Source organism: Xiphophorus hellerii, chromosome 15, assembly GCF_003331165.1.
Source record: "Xiphophorus hellerii strain 12219 chromosome 15, Xiphophorus_hellerii-4.1, whole genome shotgun sequence".
NCBI classification, from domain to species: domain Eukaryota; kingdom Metazoa; phylum Chordata; class Actinopteri; order Cyprinodontiformes; family Poeciliidae; genus Xiphophorus; species Xiphophorus hellerii.
In genome coordinates, this window is record NC_045686.1 from 18,028,550 (window position 1) to 18,047,884 (window position 19,335).

The 19,335-nt window shown below is 37.5% G+C and overlaps 1 protein-coding gene across 1 annotated transcript in view; it reads right to left on the bottom strand.

The window, feature by feature from the left end:
- The window catches only part of plcb1l (phospholipase C beta 1-like), a 117,308-nt gene extending 98,569 nt beyond the window's left edge, over positions 1-18,739 (bottom strand). Inside the window, exons 1-2 of the mRNA XM_032584381.1 lie at positions 18,295-18,739; positions 13,154-13,231 (exon numbers count right to left, since the gene is read on the bottom strand). Coding sequence (XP_032440272.1) covers positions 13,154-13,231; positions 18,295-18,393 — 177 coding nt within the window. The 5' untranslated portion in view covers positions 18,394-18,739. The remainder of the gene's footprint in view (positions 1-13,153; positions 13,232-18,294) is intronic.
- Positions 18,740-19,335: the final 596 nt, after the last annotated feature.

Here is a 19,335-nt window from a genome sequence, read left to right on the forward strand (position 1 = left end):
GACTAATAAGACACTTTATCAGTCTCATTTTGCTCATATAATAAGATTTATGCCGTCCCTTGTAAATCAACAAAAGGGACATTTTGTCATTAAGGAAGGAAGCAGTTTCCTAACTGAAAACCACCAGACCTTTAGAAGTAAAAATAAAAATAGAGGTCAGACAAATTTGTTTCTTAATGCAAAAATGCTGCTCACTTATTTGGAACTATTACTTATTCTATCCAATAGTTACTCTATTTAATATCAGATTGCCTATTGCTCAAGTTTAATTAATTTGGAATTTTTTTCCCCCATCTTAACTCCAAAACAAACAAGGAAATTATTGTAAATCCCCAACAATTTACAGATTTACTAATGATTTACAGAAAAAGCATCTTCAATTTAATCAGAACAAAATTACACAAAATTGTAGTTTCCAATTTAAGACTTTTATGGGATTTTGGTCATGCTACAGGACACAGACTATACAGACTATTAAAGTCAGTTGCAAACATTCCCTATAATGTGTTAAGCAATTCCTGCCACTGATTATCCTCTGTTAGATGTTTCACTGCTTGAATCCACCTGATTTAAAAGGATTGGCCATTAGCAGACTCCTGCAGCGCTTAGTGGCAAACTGCGAGGATAATGCAACCATTTACATCTGGAGTGTTTAAGCATAAACAGATCTAAAGCACGTACGTAGATCGGACACCTATGATTGGTTTACTCTCGTTAAACAAAACATCTACTGTGAATCTACACAAAATTATTGCAAATCTATGTTTTTGATTTACTAAACCATGGAACCCGCTAGTAGAGCTTCTGAATTTTTGTCTCCTAGACTTTGATGAGGTCCATAGAAAAGAGTCTTAAAAAATAAAACTGTTTGAACTATGTCGATAAACTAAACTGACCAAAAGCTCATTTTCCATCCCCACAAGAGAAAGATGGGAATTATTCTTTGGGAGGAACTGGGATATCTAGATTATTTTCAAGCAAAGAAGAATATCCATCCATCTGATGATTTTACTATGTTCAAGAACCCATCAGAAATAGCTTGTGGGTCACAACACTCACATTCACTCCTCTGGTCAAATGCTGTTCCCAAAAGTCATTTAAGCATGTGATCAGACAAAAAGATAAATGAAGATGAAACACAGAAGCAGCTCATGAATCACAAAAATATCATCATAGCAATGTCAGTGTGTGGAATATTCATTTTGCAAAGGACTGTTTTGATGGCTAATAAATTCAAAGTGTTGTGAACTTGGATTTTTCATGCTAATGTAATATTTAGCCAGGTGGACAGACTCATACTGACACTTGATTTATCTGAAGATGCGCCCAGATTAATGTGTAATACCATTTATAGAAACTCTGAAATTTTACATGCATTACTGTTGCTTCTAAACGCTCCTAAAAATTGGGTTTCTTCTTTATTAGATCCTTCCTATACTACAAAGACGAAAGCAGCAAAATTATTTATACTGGTAAGAAACAGTAGTAACATTAATGATGAATTTCCCTAAGGCTTCCTGCAGAAGAAGTGTGGATAATTTAAAGTATAAGGTTCTGACGACAATACTACTTCAATTCAATTTTTCATCTTTTTCCCTGTGACAGCGCAGATGAAAAACTGAGAAAAAAAGAATGGAAGAAATTAATTACTGAGACGGAAGTGTGGTCCACACTGCATAGTTTCAATTACAACAAAGGAAAACCAAATTGCGTAACAAAACGGGGAACATTTGTTTCTCTGCTTAGTTTAAAACCCGTGAAGAAAAAGAGAAAGAACATTGATACTTGTTTTCATTGAAAAATGAGCAGGATACACATTTAAAGTTTCTTTTTAAGTTTTAAGAGCCACATTAACACAAAAACAAGCTGATGAGCAACAGAAGCCATTAAAGGTTTCCATCAAAGCATCAGATAAAAGAGAATGGAAGTTTGATCTAGGCTTTAAAACCTTCCACTGAATGCTTTAATTTGAAAGGGCTCTAAGAGGAAAGCAGCCACCTGGTTTGGAGCAGGGATGGCAGTAAAGTCCTTGCCGGGAGGGGGTGTTACGAAAAACAAGCTGTTGGATTGTCATAGCAACTGGGCTTGGTTATTGCTTTAAGTAGATAGGAGGAGAAGGAGAACAATTGAACAATTAAACCTTACAGGATTATTGTATCTTTTAGCTAGATGCATCAAGACGTAGGGCTGCACAATATATTTCAAACATACCACCATCACAATGTCAGTGTGTGCAATAATCATGTTGGACAGGACTGTTTGGAGTGCAATAATAGTTGGCTAATATAGTCCAAGTATCATAAAGTTGTATCTTAATGCTATATGTTGAAAGTCAGACTGTCTCACAGCAGCAGATGCTTACAGTGAACAAATGACATTGCCCAAACTGATAAAGGCTACAGAGTGATGGATGGCCAGATGAGAAAGAGAGAGAAAAAATAAGAAAATAGACATATCACAACTAATATTACAATATTTACTAATGTTGTTGCCATTCCAAGATTTTATAGCAGAAAACCAAAATTATAAATGTCTAAGAGTTGTTAGTTTACGTCTTATAGCCCTTCTTTATTTCATCCGTGTGTCTCATCACAATAAAAACCAAAAGTAATTATTGGAGAAACTGAAATTTACTGAACTTAAAGTTAGTCATGACCAAAGGATCTTTGCTTACAAGTTCTTTGGCAGATCGGCGTTTACCAATCTTTTTAAAAAAACCTAACTTACCGATTCTGATTTGGCAGATACCAGCTTTTTGTCTGAAATGTTGCTCAATATATCAAGCAAGTTGCTAAAATGGCAACAATGGGGTGACTATTAAAGAGCCTCTGTAAATGTGCAGACATGACCTGGTGGGCCGGTTTGTCAGTCAAACCTCTCCCTTGGGAGAAAAGAAAAGTACAGTGGTTGATTTTTAGATCTTCGCCGAGGTTGATAACATTGGTGGATACGATTGGTGGATAAGATCGGTGGATAAGATCGGCTACATATGTAAAAATCGGCCGATCACTGACCTCTCAAAATTAAGGAAATTGGCACCGATAAATCTTTGCACCCCTACTTTTGCTGTTTTTGTTTTGACAGATCAATACCAGGAACTTACAATGAATGCAGAAAGTGCAGTGCCTTACAAAAGTGCACACTGCTTTGAACTTTCTCATTTTACCATCAAGTGAAAGTGATATGAAACATGGCTTTCAAATAAAGATCTTAAATGTGTAATATGAAATCTTATCAGCCACATTCGTTTTAGCAGCACTAGATGAAATCCAGTGCAACTGACTAACCACAAATGAGTAATTTAATCCTAGTATAAATCCAGAGAAGGACTCAGAGTTTGTAAGAAAACAGTAAACAAAATCATGAAGACCAAGAAACGCATCAAACATGTCAGAGTCTTCAGTAAACACTTTTCCAGTTACGGTTGTGTAATTCACTCAGTGAGAGAGCGGTACACTCTGAACGGGTTGCCAGACCCAGCATTCACACACAAACCTGGAAATCCTTCTCCATTTCTGAGCTGCAGATCACACAGATCCCTATATTTACAATACATCTGCATGTGCTTTGCATCATGCCTTGAGACATAGCTTGAAGACAAGTTGAACTATCAGATAAGGATTAGAGTGAGACTTGTTCAGGAAAAATTTAACAGCTCCAGTAATTTAAGTTATTATTTACAACTACTCCTGTATTCATAATATTAGCTGGCTGAAACTGCAAGACAACAGCCGCAGAAGGACAATAAAGCAAAGAGGAAACAACCCCGCACAGGATGACATTGACTGGTAATGTAGGGCTTTGCTCACAGATCAGTTCTGTCTCTGCCATGCAAATTTATAATCAACAGCGACAGGAGCAGCTTGGACTCCGTTGCACATTTAAATCTATTCAAATCAAGCTTGGTTTGGGGGATTTTTTTTCAGCGTGAAAGCTACAAACTTGGCCACAAACTGTTGAGCTTTACTAGTACATGGAGATGGTTTGAAAGTTTATGTTGGTTTAATTTATTTACTTTCTACAGGGTTTCTAGAATCCTGTAGGCTTTTAACTTAAATAGTTGTATTCCTTTAATATTGTATTCACACAACCAAACAAGTTTGCTTAAGTCTTGGCAAGTATTTAACAGTTTTTAATAAAATCTGACTTGGTAATCAGCTTTTATTAGACAATAATAAGAAACTAAAACTAAAGAATGGAGACAGACAGAAAGAGTTGAACAGAAATAGCCAAAATAAAAGTGTATCAGACCTTTCAGCTGAATCAATTTACTGTAATAACTGTTACCATGCATTTCAGGGAGCACGATCAAAAAGTCCTTACAGTGCAAACAGCGAGGCATCTTTATTTTATATTACAAGAGATGATTTTCTACAGATACCGATGCTATAATCCAGAAAAGACATGGTTTATGAGAGTTGTTTGCATCTGAATCAAGTCATACTTTCTCATTTAAATCTTTCTATTTCATTCTTTTCCTTGCCTCACAGTGGGCTTTTCTGTCATTATAGACCATCAGTTGTTAGCAGACAAAGTCAAACTGCAATCTTTGTGAAGAGTGATGGTTGACATGAATCCACATACCAGAGATTATGTATGAATAAGTGGTGTAGAAACAGGCCAGTGTAAATGTTATAAATACCTGGACTCATGAGATATTGAGAGGATAAATCAACCTCTTCATTCTTCTGTCGTTTTTAAACAAGCAGCCAAACACGTTATGCTTGATTAGGCTAACACAAGCTGTTGTCTTACAACAAACAGGCCTCTAATCCAGAAATATCATCTATTTATGTAATAAACCTGTAAAATGGCTTGGCTGATTTAATTTTAGGAGTCTAATTTTGTTTGTCTGGAAAAGGGTTGATTTTTATTTTGCATGACATGAAGGACGGTTTCTCTTGCAGCTTGTGCTTTACAGCTACAGGTTATTGTGATGGAGAATTTCTAGATCAACACAGACCCCACATAGAAATACCAAATATGAAAGTCAAAATATTCTTTTTATTCTATTTCACCTTTTAAATCTCTAATTATCAACACTAAACTGCATAAATGTTAGAGGCAAAGACAATATCAGTAATTTCAAGTTAGGAGATAACAGATTCCTGTTATTACTTGGATTCGGTGTCTTACTGTTGGTGCTGTTCTTTGCTGCCAAGTCTGAACTGCTTGACTGCTGCAACACCTTTGTTTCTGTTACCGTGGCAGACTCTGCTGAAGCTTTGGGAATCACATTGAACAACTCTGGCAATGGGAACCGTTTAATCAGCCAAAGGACTCTAAGACGGCATAAAAAAAGACACCCTTTTATGCAGCTGCAGCACAAGGTTTTGCGAACAAACTCTTGTTTGCTTGTCTAAAGTGTTTCTGTGTGGTTGCCTATTTGAGCATGTATTGTTCAACAACCCAATAGAGGAGAAAGCTCCTAATCTGAATTCAGGGAGAAGGTGTGACGCAAACAAAGCTTGCTTAAGGCACTCAGGAAGTGTTCGGTCTAAAACGCCTGATAATGTTTTCCTGCTTTTGATTCTGCATTTTTCAAGATGGTTTTTCACACATCAAAGCTGTAATGCGAGAGCCAGCAATATGACGAACTACCTACATTTACAGCTCTTCACTGCAAACACATTAAATTACATTTTTTAGAATGTCTTTGTTCAGAAAACTAAACCCGATAATAAACTTTAAGACATAAAATCTTAATCTTACACTTAATTTTTTTTTTAAGTCCAGGTTGAATACTTTTCATCCAGTGTTGGGTGTAAGCAATGTCTCGGTTTGTAAACACAGCAACCCAATGGACAGCTGTTACTTAATGTTTGGGTGTGGTTACTATCAACTATGCAACACCAAAATAATATTGTCATTACAGACAAGAAAAAATACAACCACAACCTGTTATTTCAAATAACATAACTACAAGCTTTAGGAACTAATTACTGAGCTACAAAAGACAGAGGAGGTTTTAAATGTAATCTGGTAACTTTTAAGTACCTGATCCAGTCATTCTGAAAATAAAATGTCAGACTAACCGATGTCACCAAAATGTAAAATATGATAAAATTTCTTTTCCAAGAGTTTTCTCATATTCATCTCCCTAATATTTCTCATCCACACTCACTCCCTTTCTCTCACTACTGATACAGATGAAATATGGCCTTTGTGTGCCCAGCTGTAACTTGGCAGAGGCCACAATTCACTTTCAGTCGATTGGCTGCAGATTTATACCTTGTCTCTCAACCCCATATAGTTGCTGACGGAGGTGGAGGAGCAGCAGCAGCCTCTGTAATCATAGAAAATTGCTGTGTGGGTAAAAAACAGATGTGTGAGCTCTGCTATGACAGAGCTGGGAGGAAAAGGTGTGTGGTTTTGTTCAAGTGTGTATTAAAGCGCTGGACTCTTGCTGTGCATTAGCTCAATTGGAGCTTCATTCAGAGTCGGCCGTCGCATACCAGCTGCCAACTGTGTAAGTCTGGTTTTGGCCCGGGTTGGCCTGTGTTTCACCTCTGAACATCATTCAGTGCCATACGCTGAGTGCTTGTCAAGGGAACGTCCTGAAATTGGCACACTCCTGAAACATAAATCTTCCAAGAGAAAGTGTTTAACCTTTTGTTACTACCACAGCCTGCTTAGTGGGATATACACACTCGCATACACACCCCCACACGCCTGCAGACGGAAACGATGATATCAGTTTCCAAGTGGCAATGTTCCTCAGAATATGAGCGGGCGACGAAAGAGAGAATGTGACATTTCCAAGGTGTATGCTGTCACAAGGCAACCATGGCAACTAAACTAAAAGGCTGTTAATTTAACTGAGTCACTCCACCTCCCAGTGTTGTATTGCTCCATTGCTCCTCCCACTAAAAGCAGCCACAACCACTAGACGTACGAATGTATTTTTAACCTGTGCAGCCACCTGTTCGTGCCTGACATTACCACAGCGTGATTCTAAACAAGTTGAGGACTTTGGGTTTACAGCAGCCTCTGTCAAGTGTTAAGCTAAATATAAGAGTCCATCTTGAAATATTCCTGTATAAATGTGAATCAGAATATCTAGGAAAGGCCTCCTCTCGTTACAATGACTGTAACTGCAGCAATGTAATAAAACAACAAAAGAAATTGGATGCAGCTTCAAATGCGGGTAACAATTAAGTGCAAGGATTTTGTTCTTAGCAAATTTTTTGCTGGTTTTGGATGAATGCTTTATACACCTTTTAGAGCTGCGCAATAAATGCAACTGAAATTCTCATCACAACATATTGTGAGCACCATGCATTTGCATTTTGTATACTGATAATATATTTGGCCAGGTGAATGAATTTGGCCACCTCTGGATAATGATGGCTGAGAAGGAAAAAAAGTATTGCAATCTTTTTCTTTTTCTTTTTTTTAAGGAATAAAAAAAAAAGATTAGGTAAAAACCTAGAATAGGTACATCCTGAAGAACACTCTGTTTAAAACAGTTTAAACATAGTTTTTAATATTGAAGGATATTAAATCAACAACTTCAGTCCGGTAAAGTTCATTCCTCATAATAGAAGTGAAATGGTATATAAATTTTGGGGCACGTTGTGTGTGTGTGTGTGTGTCATTAATTTTTAATGGCACAGTGTACAAATGGATTTTAATAGCAACTGATCTTTAAAACAGTAAGGTAAGCTAAATATTAAGACTTTCCCTATTGATATAATTTTAAAGGCTTTATGAAATGGGTCTAGTAGACAATCCTTTGATATCTCTGCTTTGACAGACTGTTGACATATCGCACTAGCACCAATACCATTTAAACACATTTCAGTTATATTAAACAGTCTTGCATAAGAAAAGGGTAAAGACTAACTTCATCTAAAAATTGCAAAGTAACTTAAACGTTGATATTAGTTTCCCAACAAGCAGTAAGGCGTTAAAAAATATCAAGAGGGGTTCTTTTTTCAGCCAGAGAAGCAGAAAGGCCGAAACATGGAAGGAAGTATTTTATTAAGTTCTTAACTCTGGCCCCCAAAAATATTCCTGTTCTCGGTTTTCTAACTTAAAACGACCTTTTTAGGAGGAAAAAAAAAACCATGAGTTTTATTAATAACTGAGAAAATTACTATCTGTGAATACACACAACGCTGTTAATACATTCCTTATGTGTGATGGGACATTATTTATTTGCTTTTTCCGCTTGTGAATTTGTGAAAATGTTTATTGAAGCCAGTCTTTCAAAAGAAGAAAGAGACCCTGCAGAAACTAGAAAGAAGCTGTCCGGATGAACTATGAACCAAACACATGCAAACGTGGGAAATTTATTACAGCAATAATTTACATAGCCGTGTCCTGAGTGAGAATTTAGCAGCGTGAAGCATAACAACACAGCTAGCACTGCATTCAGCTCTAAACAGTTTACACCTGTAACCAAGCAGAGAAAGTGCAACACCTTGGAGCTACATCAGACTACTGCATTTGAATTCTCTGCAACAGAACCAGCTTTGTCAGAGGTTTTGTTTTGGCAAAAGTCCAATAGCAAAGGGAGGGAAGTGAAAACTCAAATTAAGCTTAGCATTTGATCCAGGCTCTTTGTGGTGAATTGCTGCCATTGACTGGTTACCTACATTTTCTTTACATTTCCCTAAAAAGTCATGTAATGGCTGGATGAATGTGTGTTTTTACTCTTCCACAGGATTTACCACAGAATACTTGAATACCACAATACTAAGGAGAAAAAAGAAAAACTGAAGATCAGAGATGGGAAAAGACATAAGAAAATTTAAGAAATATTTAACACCTATTGCAAATCTATTTCATGATCAGTATTATCAGGAACATGTTATATAAAAACTGGAAAGTGAATCTAAAGTTCCTTTCTTGTACAAGTGGGTGAAGGTATGATGCTGCAGTCTGGTACAATTGCAGCTCCAACACAGTTATATAATATTATATTATTTAAAATTAATCTGTGAACAATCATGTTTTCAGAGCTGTGTTTTTTTTCCTTGTTTTTGTTTAATGAAAAGTTAAACAAAAACTTAGATGAATTACTCATTTAGATTGTCACACCTGTTAATCATGGAAGGCCTCAAGTACTGTGAGACCATAGGAACAGAAATATTGTTCTTTTTTTAGTTTAAAATCTTGTGGTTACATCAGAAAACTGTGTGCTAAATTTTTCTAACGGGGTCAACAAAGCCTTGTTCTGGCAAGTGTCCATTACTAATTTTCCATGTTTCATTAAGATATTCATTAACTAAAAAGGGGTTTTCTCTCAGGAAGGAACAAGTATTCAAATATTTAAACAACTCTGTAGTTTGGGAATGGGACTTTTTTCCTGCCAAACTGGTTCTAGTACTGGTTTCGAAAAGTAACCATCAAACTTTCACTATAAAACTAGTCCCATCTTAGAACAACCTCTATGCTGGGCCAGACAAAAACAAATGTTTATGAGTCACTTGAAATGTGTCCTCCACCACATCCAGAGAAAGATATTAGATTTATTTCAGTCATGGACTTCACAGATGTTTAAAAAAAATTGGAAAAATTCAGATTGAAAAAAATGGTACCTTAGACGCATTAAAAATATTTAACCCCGACTGAACTCACTTTTGCATATCAAGACAAACCATATCAGTTCTGACAATCAGTAAAAACACAGAGTTGTATGTTTAACTAGCACCACAGAGAGCTGCACCCAGCCACTCAGATATTTCTATAAACAGTGTTTGCATTTACAATTCTACACACTGTAGGGTCTTTCAGTAGCAAGAGTTAGAGTCAATAAATCCTGCCTAAAACTGTGTGTTTTACATCCACTTGCACTGCTGTATTAAACTACCAGTCAGGATTTTAAACAACCTTCAAAAACACTGACTGGGTCCTCAAATCTAGGATTGAGGATCCCATGTATGACTGCAAATCATACTAAATGACAAAAATAATAGCAGCAACCCATATTCTAAATGTTAGAATAGGTGAAACATAGTACCTACATTACTTACATTGTCACTGTACCCCTGTTTAATTAAGTCATCACCAGTGGAAGAAAGATTTTTAGTGACAAAATAGTCTAGCACCAAGCTGGTTATCCAGCAGTGGAAAATGACTGTAGCTCCTAACTTTTTTTTCACACTCTAGCATCAGGTTTGGTTTAGCACTGGAACCACTTTGGTTGCCGGAGCCCTAAATGAGTGCTGCTTCAAGAAGTTCATTACACAGTAAAACATTAAGTACAGGAAATACCTAAATCCATCAGTGGTAATGACAGTTTAAAAGTCAGCGCAGTTGGCACACCGAGTACAATTCTGCTTTGCTTCTGAAGAATCCAAGGAATGCTTTTACTCTGCAGGCCACCACAAACACCCGTAACAACTGGACAGAACATTACAGCTTGTTTAAATCGGTCTGCTGAACAGATGTCTAATACCATAATGAATAAATGTTAGTAAACACATGAGACAAGGCATCTTCACAAACGCATACAAACACACAGTGGCACAAAGCAAGATAGTGGATGCCTTTCTTTATGCCCTAATAGAGTTTTACCTAGGGTTTGCTTGGTATCAGCTTGAGTTATTATGTGCGAGGCAGGATTGTTCTCAGTGCTGGGAGACTGAGCAGACATCCACATCCATAAATACACACAAGCAGATCCAGACACATTGATGCAAAAGGCTCATCATTCCAACTTCCTGCCTCATAATAGAGGGACAGGAAATAATAGTGAACTAATGCCAACCTGTCCCAGCCTCTCTCAATTTTCTTAGCGAGTAACACTCACAGTTTATCTCTCACTTGCTCTCTTCCCTTGTTAATTGCTTAATAGAACCGTTCACTTTCCCTGCAGACACTGCCTCTTTTTCCACAGACAGTGTATTATTTACATTAGGCTGGCATCACATCCTTTGCCTGTTACAAAGCAGGAGTTAGAAGACTCCGTGTGTGCCGAGGTTAAGTCTCGGTCAGCACTCCTGTCTGTGCTCTGCCATCACTGCAGTAAAAAATGCTCATCTAGGAAAGCATCAAATCAATTCTTGCTATTAATTAGTCTCCGCCAGACTAACACTGCTGATAAAGTTCTACACATAAATAGAACAGGAACACATTATGTCTATCAAGCTGTTTGGAGGCGTTGGACAAGCTGATCTATGTTCAAAACACTAAAGTAATCAAGTCCCTGAGCTCAACAGCTGTACTGCCTATCCAAATAAACAGAACAAACTGGGAGTAGTGCAAATTATGCCCACTTTTACCAAAGTAAGCTAGGAGGAAGTGTTTTGTCACATCAAAGGTACTGTTAAAAAGCCCATCTAGGGACAAGTGCTGTGAATTAGCTGTTGCTATTGCACTACGACGCAAACATGGGACTGTTGTTCTGTTCAGTTTGTCTATGTCGATGTGCGTCTGTCCCTATCAAATAAACTTAATAATAATAAAAATAATAATCAACATTAGCATTATCAGCAGAGGTAATTTCACAACATTGCTCCTGGTGTCTTTCAGTAATAACTGAAGGCACAAAACAACAGAGTATTCACACAGGTGTCATGTTAAGCACTCTGGGTGAAACAGTTAGAATTTCTCTCTTTCTCAACACAGTTTTTTTTATTGTTTCAGTTACACCTTCTTTTGTGGGAACAGACCAATTTGGCCAAGCACACAATGGCAGGCAACTGGAAGGCACAACCATAGAAGGTGCAGTAAAGTCTGGATCTGGGTGTGTGTGTTTTTTTCAATATAAACACAATAAAGGTACCCTGTGTTTGTAGTAAACATAGCCCAAGAGTTTGAAACAGATCTCCAACTCATAAAGGTGTCTGACAAGATAGATTAATGAGGCCACAATGAAAACAGAGTGTCACCACACAGTTCACTTTTCAGTACTGTATTCAACATAATGGCCGGACAGTGGATTACCACCTGGTGTTACCACCAGATCATGATTTTTGATTTGGTAATGTTTGAGTTTTCAAAGAATGAAGCACACTACCATGGTACATAAAGGTTGTTTTCTAAAATTATGGTTTCATGCCGCTGTTTTCATACAGATGTGATGGTTTAAGTCCTTCTTAATAAGACGCCACAAAAAGTGCAAAAGGACAAGCGTGTGGATTATTGTGTAACACATTTCTGCCACTCCCCCACATGTTGCTGCACACTACCAGCCAGATGGCTGAAAGAATCCTGCACTTTTCTTTCCTCGCTTGGAAGACAAATATAGTTGTTTGCAAAGATTTCCCACAGCAAAAAATACTGACACTCGTTGTACACAAACAAAAACAACACAATTGATCACTCTTATTAAGGTAGCTTAGACCAACTGATTAACCAGCTATTATCCACTTCTTGTTACTCTTTAAAGAGTAAAATAATGAAAAGGTATAGATCGTCCTTCTTAACTTAAATGGTAGTTTGTCCATATACCTTCTTCTGCTTACAAATCAAAATAGTAAATCAAGAAATAAATGCTTTGTACAACAGCAATGTTTTGATAAACAGTAATGATTATTACGTTAAAATGGTTTAGCAATATGAGGAACATTTGTTTCTTTATAGTTTAAATAAAAGCAATGAAAACACAATGTACTCTGAGGTTTACATTTTTCAGATGAAAGTTTTATAACGTTAAAGAAATATGGTATGTCTACCTTTGGTTATCATAACGTGGGAATCTCATGACAGCCACCTATTATTTAACCTGCATCATGCAAGACTACATTATAGATGGTTTTACTTTTGTAGCCTGCAGATAAATATTTATATTACTTCTTAACTTTGACACTTGTTCAAATTTAAGCCCGAGTCTGATCTTTTTTTTTAAAAAGAGCAACTGCAAGACCTACAATCTGTTCTTCACAATTTGCAGTTTTGCCCGTAGTCTGATTGTTAACATAGTAACAAATGCCTGTGATAGTTTGTCCTTGCTTTGCATCCATCAAAGCACACACAAAGCCTTCAGACTAGTAATAACACAAAAAATACACAAGATTCCAATCTAATTGTAAGTTTTGATCATTTCACAACAGAAATGTGGAAAACAACTGTTTATGCTGCTGCAACAATAACTAAATGTTATATAAACCTAATAGAGGAATGTTGTTTTCTTGCAGCTTTGTAAGCATGTAGGTCAAGATTCAGACTAAAAACCCTCCAACTTCAAAAGCTGGTGTTTTACCTTGTTCTGGTCAATCCAGTACAGGAAGTAGCCTTTGGGGTCAACTGTTAGAGTCACAGGGGTCACAGTGGTAGAATCCTGTAGTAAGAAAGACAAGACATCTGCAGTCAATCAGTGTGTCACCATGTAACACTGCATCCCTCTTATGGCTTATACGCAAGTACATATGACAGGATATTCCCTGGGGTAAACCGGTTAATTTTCCTGTCAGCATCAAAGCATACTTTTTTTCTAACAACACTTGCATTCCAGAGTCTGAAATGACATTAAAACCGCTGTTTATGTTGCACTTTACACACAATCCTTTCCTTATAGGGTACTTTTCAATTCATGATGAGGCACTGCCACAAATGACCAGCTCACTGGCGTGTGAGTGTATTTGCTGCGGCTGCATTCATGGCTGCAGGTTGTTTTAAAGCTGATGTTACCATTTCCTTCTTGCAAAGGGGAAATGCTTTCCCACAGCTTCTACATAAAGACGGTCCCATGTTTCACAGACACAATTTGACCCTGAGGCGCACATGGCAACGCCAGATATTATTGGATGCCGCTATAAAAAGAAAGAGGCTTTGCCCTTTTTCTTCCCCAGCATCGCATTGTGGCAGCAGTTCAGCTGAACAGCAGCATATTGTCCTCTTCAATCAGACATATCTGTGATATCCGGGAAATCAAACCACATTTGCTGCACGGAGCAACAAAATCTTCAAAGTGTCTTCATGAGGCAACTAATGAGGTCCCTAACACAACATTTGGAGGCAGAACTAATGGTGAGAATGTGCTACACATATCTATTTGTGTGACCCCATGCCACTTAAAGTTCAACATGTCATGAAACCATTTGACTGGGAGATTGTAGACCTCAGATCCAACAGTACTGTGGTAGAGAGAACAATAATAATTTTATTGTGTTGAAATAAAATTACTTCAACAGAATACAAAAATCGCATTTCCTCCATGACTGAGCAACACTAAGATCCATGTGGACACTGAAGAGGTAAGAGGGAAAGCGAATACTGTACAGGAAGAAAAGACCTGAGTGAAAAGTGAATGAATGACATATTCTGAGTTAGAACTGGTAAAGTGTTGTATCAGAAGCATTTGCTATAGGGATGCTAATTTTGGCAACTCAACATTCACTTGAAATCTAATAAAGACTCGTAAGTATCAGTTTTGGTTGTGCACGCATGATTGTACAATCTTTGTAGGCTTGACTGAGTGAGAAAAACCTGCATGGGGCGAAGGCAGAACACCCCGCTTTATGTTAGCGTTTAGTAAAGTGGCATGCAAGCCTATTCATACTTTTGCTTTCATTTGTTGGTGCGCTACATCCACCACCCCAATTTATTTGAAACTGCAGGTGATAGAAAAATATGGAGTAGCAGAAAATTGTGAATGGTGAAAGAAAATTATAAATAGGAAAGTGCACATTTATATTTCTTGTTTATATGGATATTTATTACGAAATGCATTTTCAGCTGCATTGAAGTCTGGACTTTGAATAGGCCACAACATTTCAGGATGCTTTCATCTAACTTCGGTTATGCGTTTATGTTTGTTGTCCAGATGAAGGTAAAACTTCACCCTTGGCCCAGTCTTGTGTAGCCTCTAACAGATTTACTCCTGTATTTAGCTCCAACTATCTTTCTATCAATGCTGACAAGCCTCCCTGTCCCTATAAAGAAGCATCTCCACAACATGAAGCTGTCACCATGACATTTTATTATGGTAAGTTCAAATGGATGTGAAGTGTTACATTTTTGCAACAAATAGTGTAATTAGCTGACATCTGAAGACAGTTTGTTGCACTTCAAGTTTTTTTGTTGGGCATCAGGATAAAAGGAGCATCACTATTTAGATTCTCATTCTCCCGATATACTCATTTGTGATAGTCTACATAAAATCTTCATAAAAGTCACTGTCTGCCTTTTAGTTCCTCCAACTCCACTTTTACAGATAAATATAAATTTCCTGCACTCAATAAACAGTGCAGTGATTTCTAGTGATTCGTAGAAAATGAATTAGTAATGAAGTGGATCAACAACTTTTCGTAAAAACGTTCACATTTCCATTAAACCAGTTCAAGCATTTATGCAGTGGGACAGGATGTGGCATTTGATGGATTGGTTCTGATGTTAGTGGAAGGAATAAAGGATGGTTTGTGAGCTCTGGGAATCAACCTAATGATGTGAGAGCGGTCATTTTCACCAGCTTCTTAATGTCTTAACTCTCCATGGCCACCATAACAAACACATTAAGCCATTACGGGCTCTAAGTGAAGATTTTGTCTTGGGACTGAAAATAAAAAAAAAAACCACACAGAAACTTCCGGTGGTTTGTATTATTGCATTTCATTTTTCTAAAAAAAAAACAAAACAAAACAAAAAAACAACTGTTGTGTATTCCTTTTGCTTTCAACAAATTTCTATTGTTTCTGGTGAGCCAAGAATGAGCATTTCCCATCTGCTTTTAGTTTAGCTTTTTTTATTATTATTATTATTATTGTCATTTGTCTGGACAACCTTAGCAAGCTGTGGTCTTATTTTTGTCAAACGAAGGGCAGAATGAATGACAAAAGTACAAACCCTGAGGTCACTTATCCCTGCCAAGAAAGACTGTCATTATTCTTTTTAGCGAAGCATCTGTGCCATTAGCGCTCACCTAAGGGGGAATGTTATTGAGGAGATTTGAGTTCTGAACATTGCTGGTCTGTCTCCTAATGACATATCCTGCTACTTTCACTGGATTTTAAGCTCCCTTGTGCAGAGAGATAAGATCTCTTTCAGAGTGCATCATACAAAAAATGGGGATGATTCCAAAGTAACCTTTTTACTTTACATTACTGATCCAGTAATGTGTATACATATCTTCCAAAAATCATAATGACAAATTAGGTTTCGTCTTAGCCTCCATTTATCAGTACAGGTGCACCTAGAAATCGACTAGTTTTTAGCTTAAAATCCTGATCAATAAATGACTTATCAGATATTGATTACTGATTAGTAAATGCATCATGGCAGTATCACATCCTGATGACAAAAATGCTTTGAAATATGAAAGACATTACTAAAGGAAGTGCAGTGTTTAAAAGTTGTTAGATAAAAGAAGCTTTTTGAAATAAAACATTTTTTTGGAAAATGTCTTCTGCACATACAGGCAATGGGATAGTGAGAGTAATACTTCCAGCAGATAACAGGAAGAGTGAATTTTTCACAGGAAAGTTGTTCAGTTTGAACATGTTGAGCTTTCAGCTTTTGTCTGAACTGATGACACCTTTTTAAAAGTTATTATAGTCAACAGTTCAACTTAAAATGACTGAAACGGTTCAATAGAAAAGTAAAATGTCTGACTGCCTTAGTTAAAACAAATAACATGCCTCCGCCTTTCTGTGGGACTTTTGCAAACATTTAGAGGTGATCAGATTGTCCTTTCTTTCCCTAACAGTCCTGCGCTGGAATTTACTTCAGTATGATTTCCATAAAATCATAGCTGCTGTTCATATATAATGTTATTGTATGTGATTTCTGCACCATGAACAAATTTTACATCATTCATGTGCCTAGCGAGAAGCACAAAATTTAATTTTCAGCAAAGTAGAAGCATAGATAAATAAAACCCACATCAGAGGAAAGCAGTAAATGAAAGAGGCACATCCATATTGTGTTTCTTGTGACCTACACAATTCCGTGTGGTGAAAAAAACTGAAGAGAAGCCCCAAACCCAAAGCTGTGATAAGAAGAAAAAAAAATCATTTAATTCTTCTCCACTTTCAATTCATTAATTGGGCTCCCTATTCCACAGTGATTCTTTCCATGAAATGACACAGGGAGGAAATGGGAAGGACCTGGATGGGAAATGACCCGGAGAAAGTATCAGTGGGTATGTCTGTATTTCACAGGAAAGGCCTGGCAGGCATTTGGCTCTGGAGATACAACTGCATGTGCCAAAGGCTGCAAACAGGCCTGTTTGAGGAAACGACTCACATTTGACTCACACTTGACGCCCCTTTTTACAACAAAGACAAAGCTGATGGAATGACCACTCTTTGGCAATTAAATTAAAGTGTTTCACAAGTCCTCTGATGATTGACAGAGTGGAATGTTTGCGAATGTGCACGATTTCCTCACTGCCGTCTGGACTGACTGTATTCGCACTTCTGCAACCCTCATCCATCTGTGCTGTGCTTGGCTCACCTGGAGTCAAATAAGATAACAAGCATTTTCACCAAGAGGCTCATGAATTTATATTTCAAGATGGCCATAAATTAAAAGCAAGACCATTTATTAAGGGCACTATAAAGTATACATGAACTGTGAATTAAACAAATTTCAGATTTCTTTCACTAATAATTAAAGTACCGCACCACTTAAAGCTCATTTTCAGGTGCTTTTATTAGAGGAAAAAATATTCCAGGAAAAGGAAAAAACATGTTTCAAAGATAAATAATCGCATGCAAATCCTCACAGTACACAGGCCTGCACCCAGGTTGAGGGAAGAAAAGAAAAGCACAGTTATTCAAATTGGTTGTAACTGGATCACAACAAAAGTCCCTTTCAAATTCTACTTTTGATGTCACCATGGAAGAAAATAAGAAAGACGTTTAACTTGAACTTAATCTGAAGAGTGGCAGCTTTATCTGAAGTCAGTGCAAGATTATTAGAGGAGGGTGTTCATCTATTTCTTGAGAAAGATGATTCGGTTTGAAATTTTACTTAACTTGCGTCTTTTCATATCAACTACAGTGCTGGTGTTTAAATAAACCCATAAAAATAAAGTGAACAAGCAGAAGTAAGATAAGCTGTGAAATGTCAATTTCATTGATGCACGAGCTTTGGAAAAGGCACGTGCACTCACTCGCGTGTACTCCTACAAATACTCTGCATTAAGATGTAAACAAAGCGCATGTCGGTATGCTGCATTCTTGCAGCATTCCTAGATTAAAGCATGAAGGTAAAGCACTGAACCCCTGTCACTGCGGTCCCCACTGCAAATAAATCTGCCCGCTATGTTGTTGCATGAGTCGTTTATAGATTGTGTATGCTACATTGGACCATGTGCATGCAAATAAAGCGAATAGAAATTATGCAGAGATGTCGTCATAATTTTTTTTAAAAATACTGCTGGTGTGTCTATCCATTACTTACATCATCCCATTTCATAAATTTGCTGCCCTTTCGGAGGCACTCCGGCACGGACACTGGCTTGAGCTGCAACGCATGAACTCCAGGCTGTGCCCCAGCCATTGACTCATCCACTCCTCTCGACGCACGGCACGGCCAGAAATGTACCTCTTCCCTCTGTTCTTCTTTTATGTCTCCACGTCTCCCCCTTCTTTTTTAAAAAAAATCCTCTCAAAACGCCAGCAGACGGAAACCCACTATCACTACTGCTTGTAGTATGTCATGCCCGCAGTGGCGGCGGCGGCGGTAGCGGTGGCGCGTTTCGGTTTTGGAGAGCTGGAGAGACAGGCGCAGGCGCAGCGGAGCGGAGCCACTGACTGACTGACTGAACGACTGAGTGACATGCAGCTAAAAACGAGCTCCAGAGAGAGACAGAACAGCGGAGAAGGAGGGAGGCATCTGAATGAGTTTCACGTCTGGTTTGAAATTGGAGCTACAAGTCAATACCAGGATAGGATCGATGCTTTAAGTGTTCTGGCGCCTCCGTGTGTCCGTGGCAGTACGATGCGCGCGCACTGGCCCCAAGTTGATAAATTAGGTGTTATAGTAGCAGCAGGTGCACCCAAGGCTGACACTATAATAACGCTATAATAGCAAGAACAATATTTTTTCCCGTTTTGGTAAATGGCAGAATGCGCTTTTATGACGAGGACTGTAGAGGGGGAAATGAAAAATTAATTTTTTCCTCCAGCCAAATCTTCATCACAAATTAGATCATGGAAAACTTTATTTATTTCAGTAATTCAAAAAGTCAGACTCAGATATAACATATTTATCACACATAGAATGAAATGTTTCAATGAAAGCTAATAAACCCAAAAAATAATTTCTCTGTCACAGATCAACTAAACACCTATTTAAAAGGTTTGTCTATACCGTGTTCCAAATTATTATGCAAGTGATATTTTTCTCAGATTTTCTTAAATGGTCAATGCAAATGATGGTCAGTATAATTTTCCAAGTCATGAACTATTACAGTATAAATCAAATTTTACTGAACAAAGC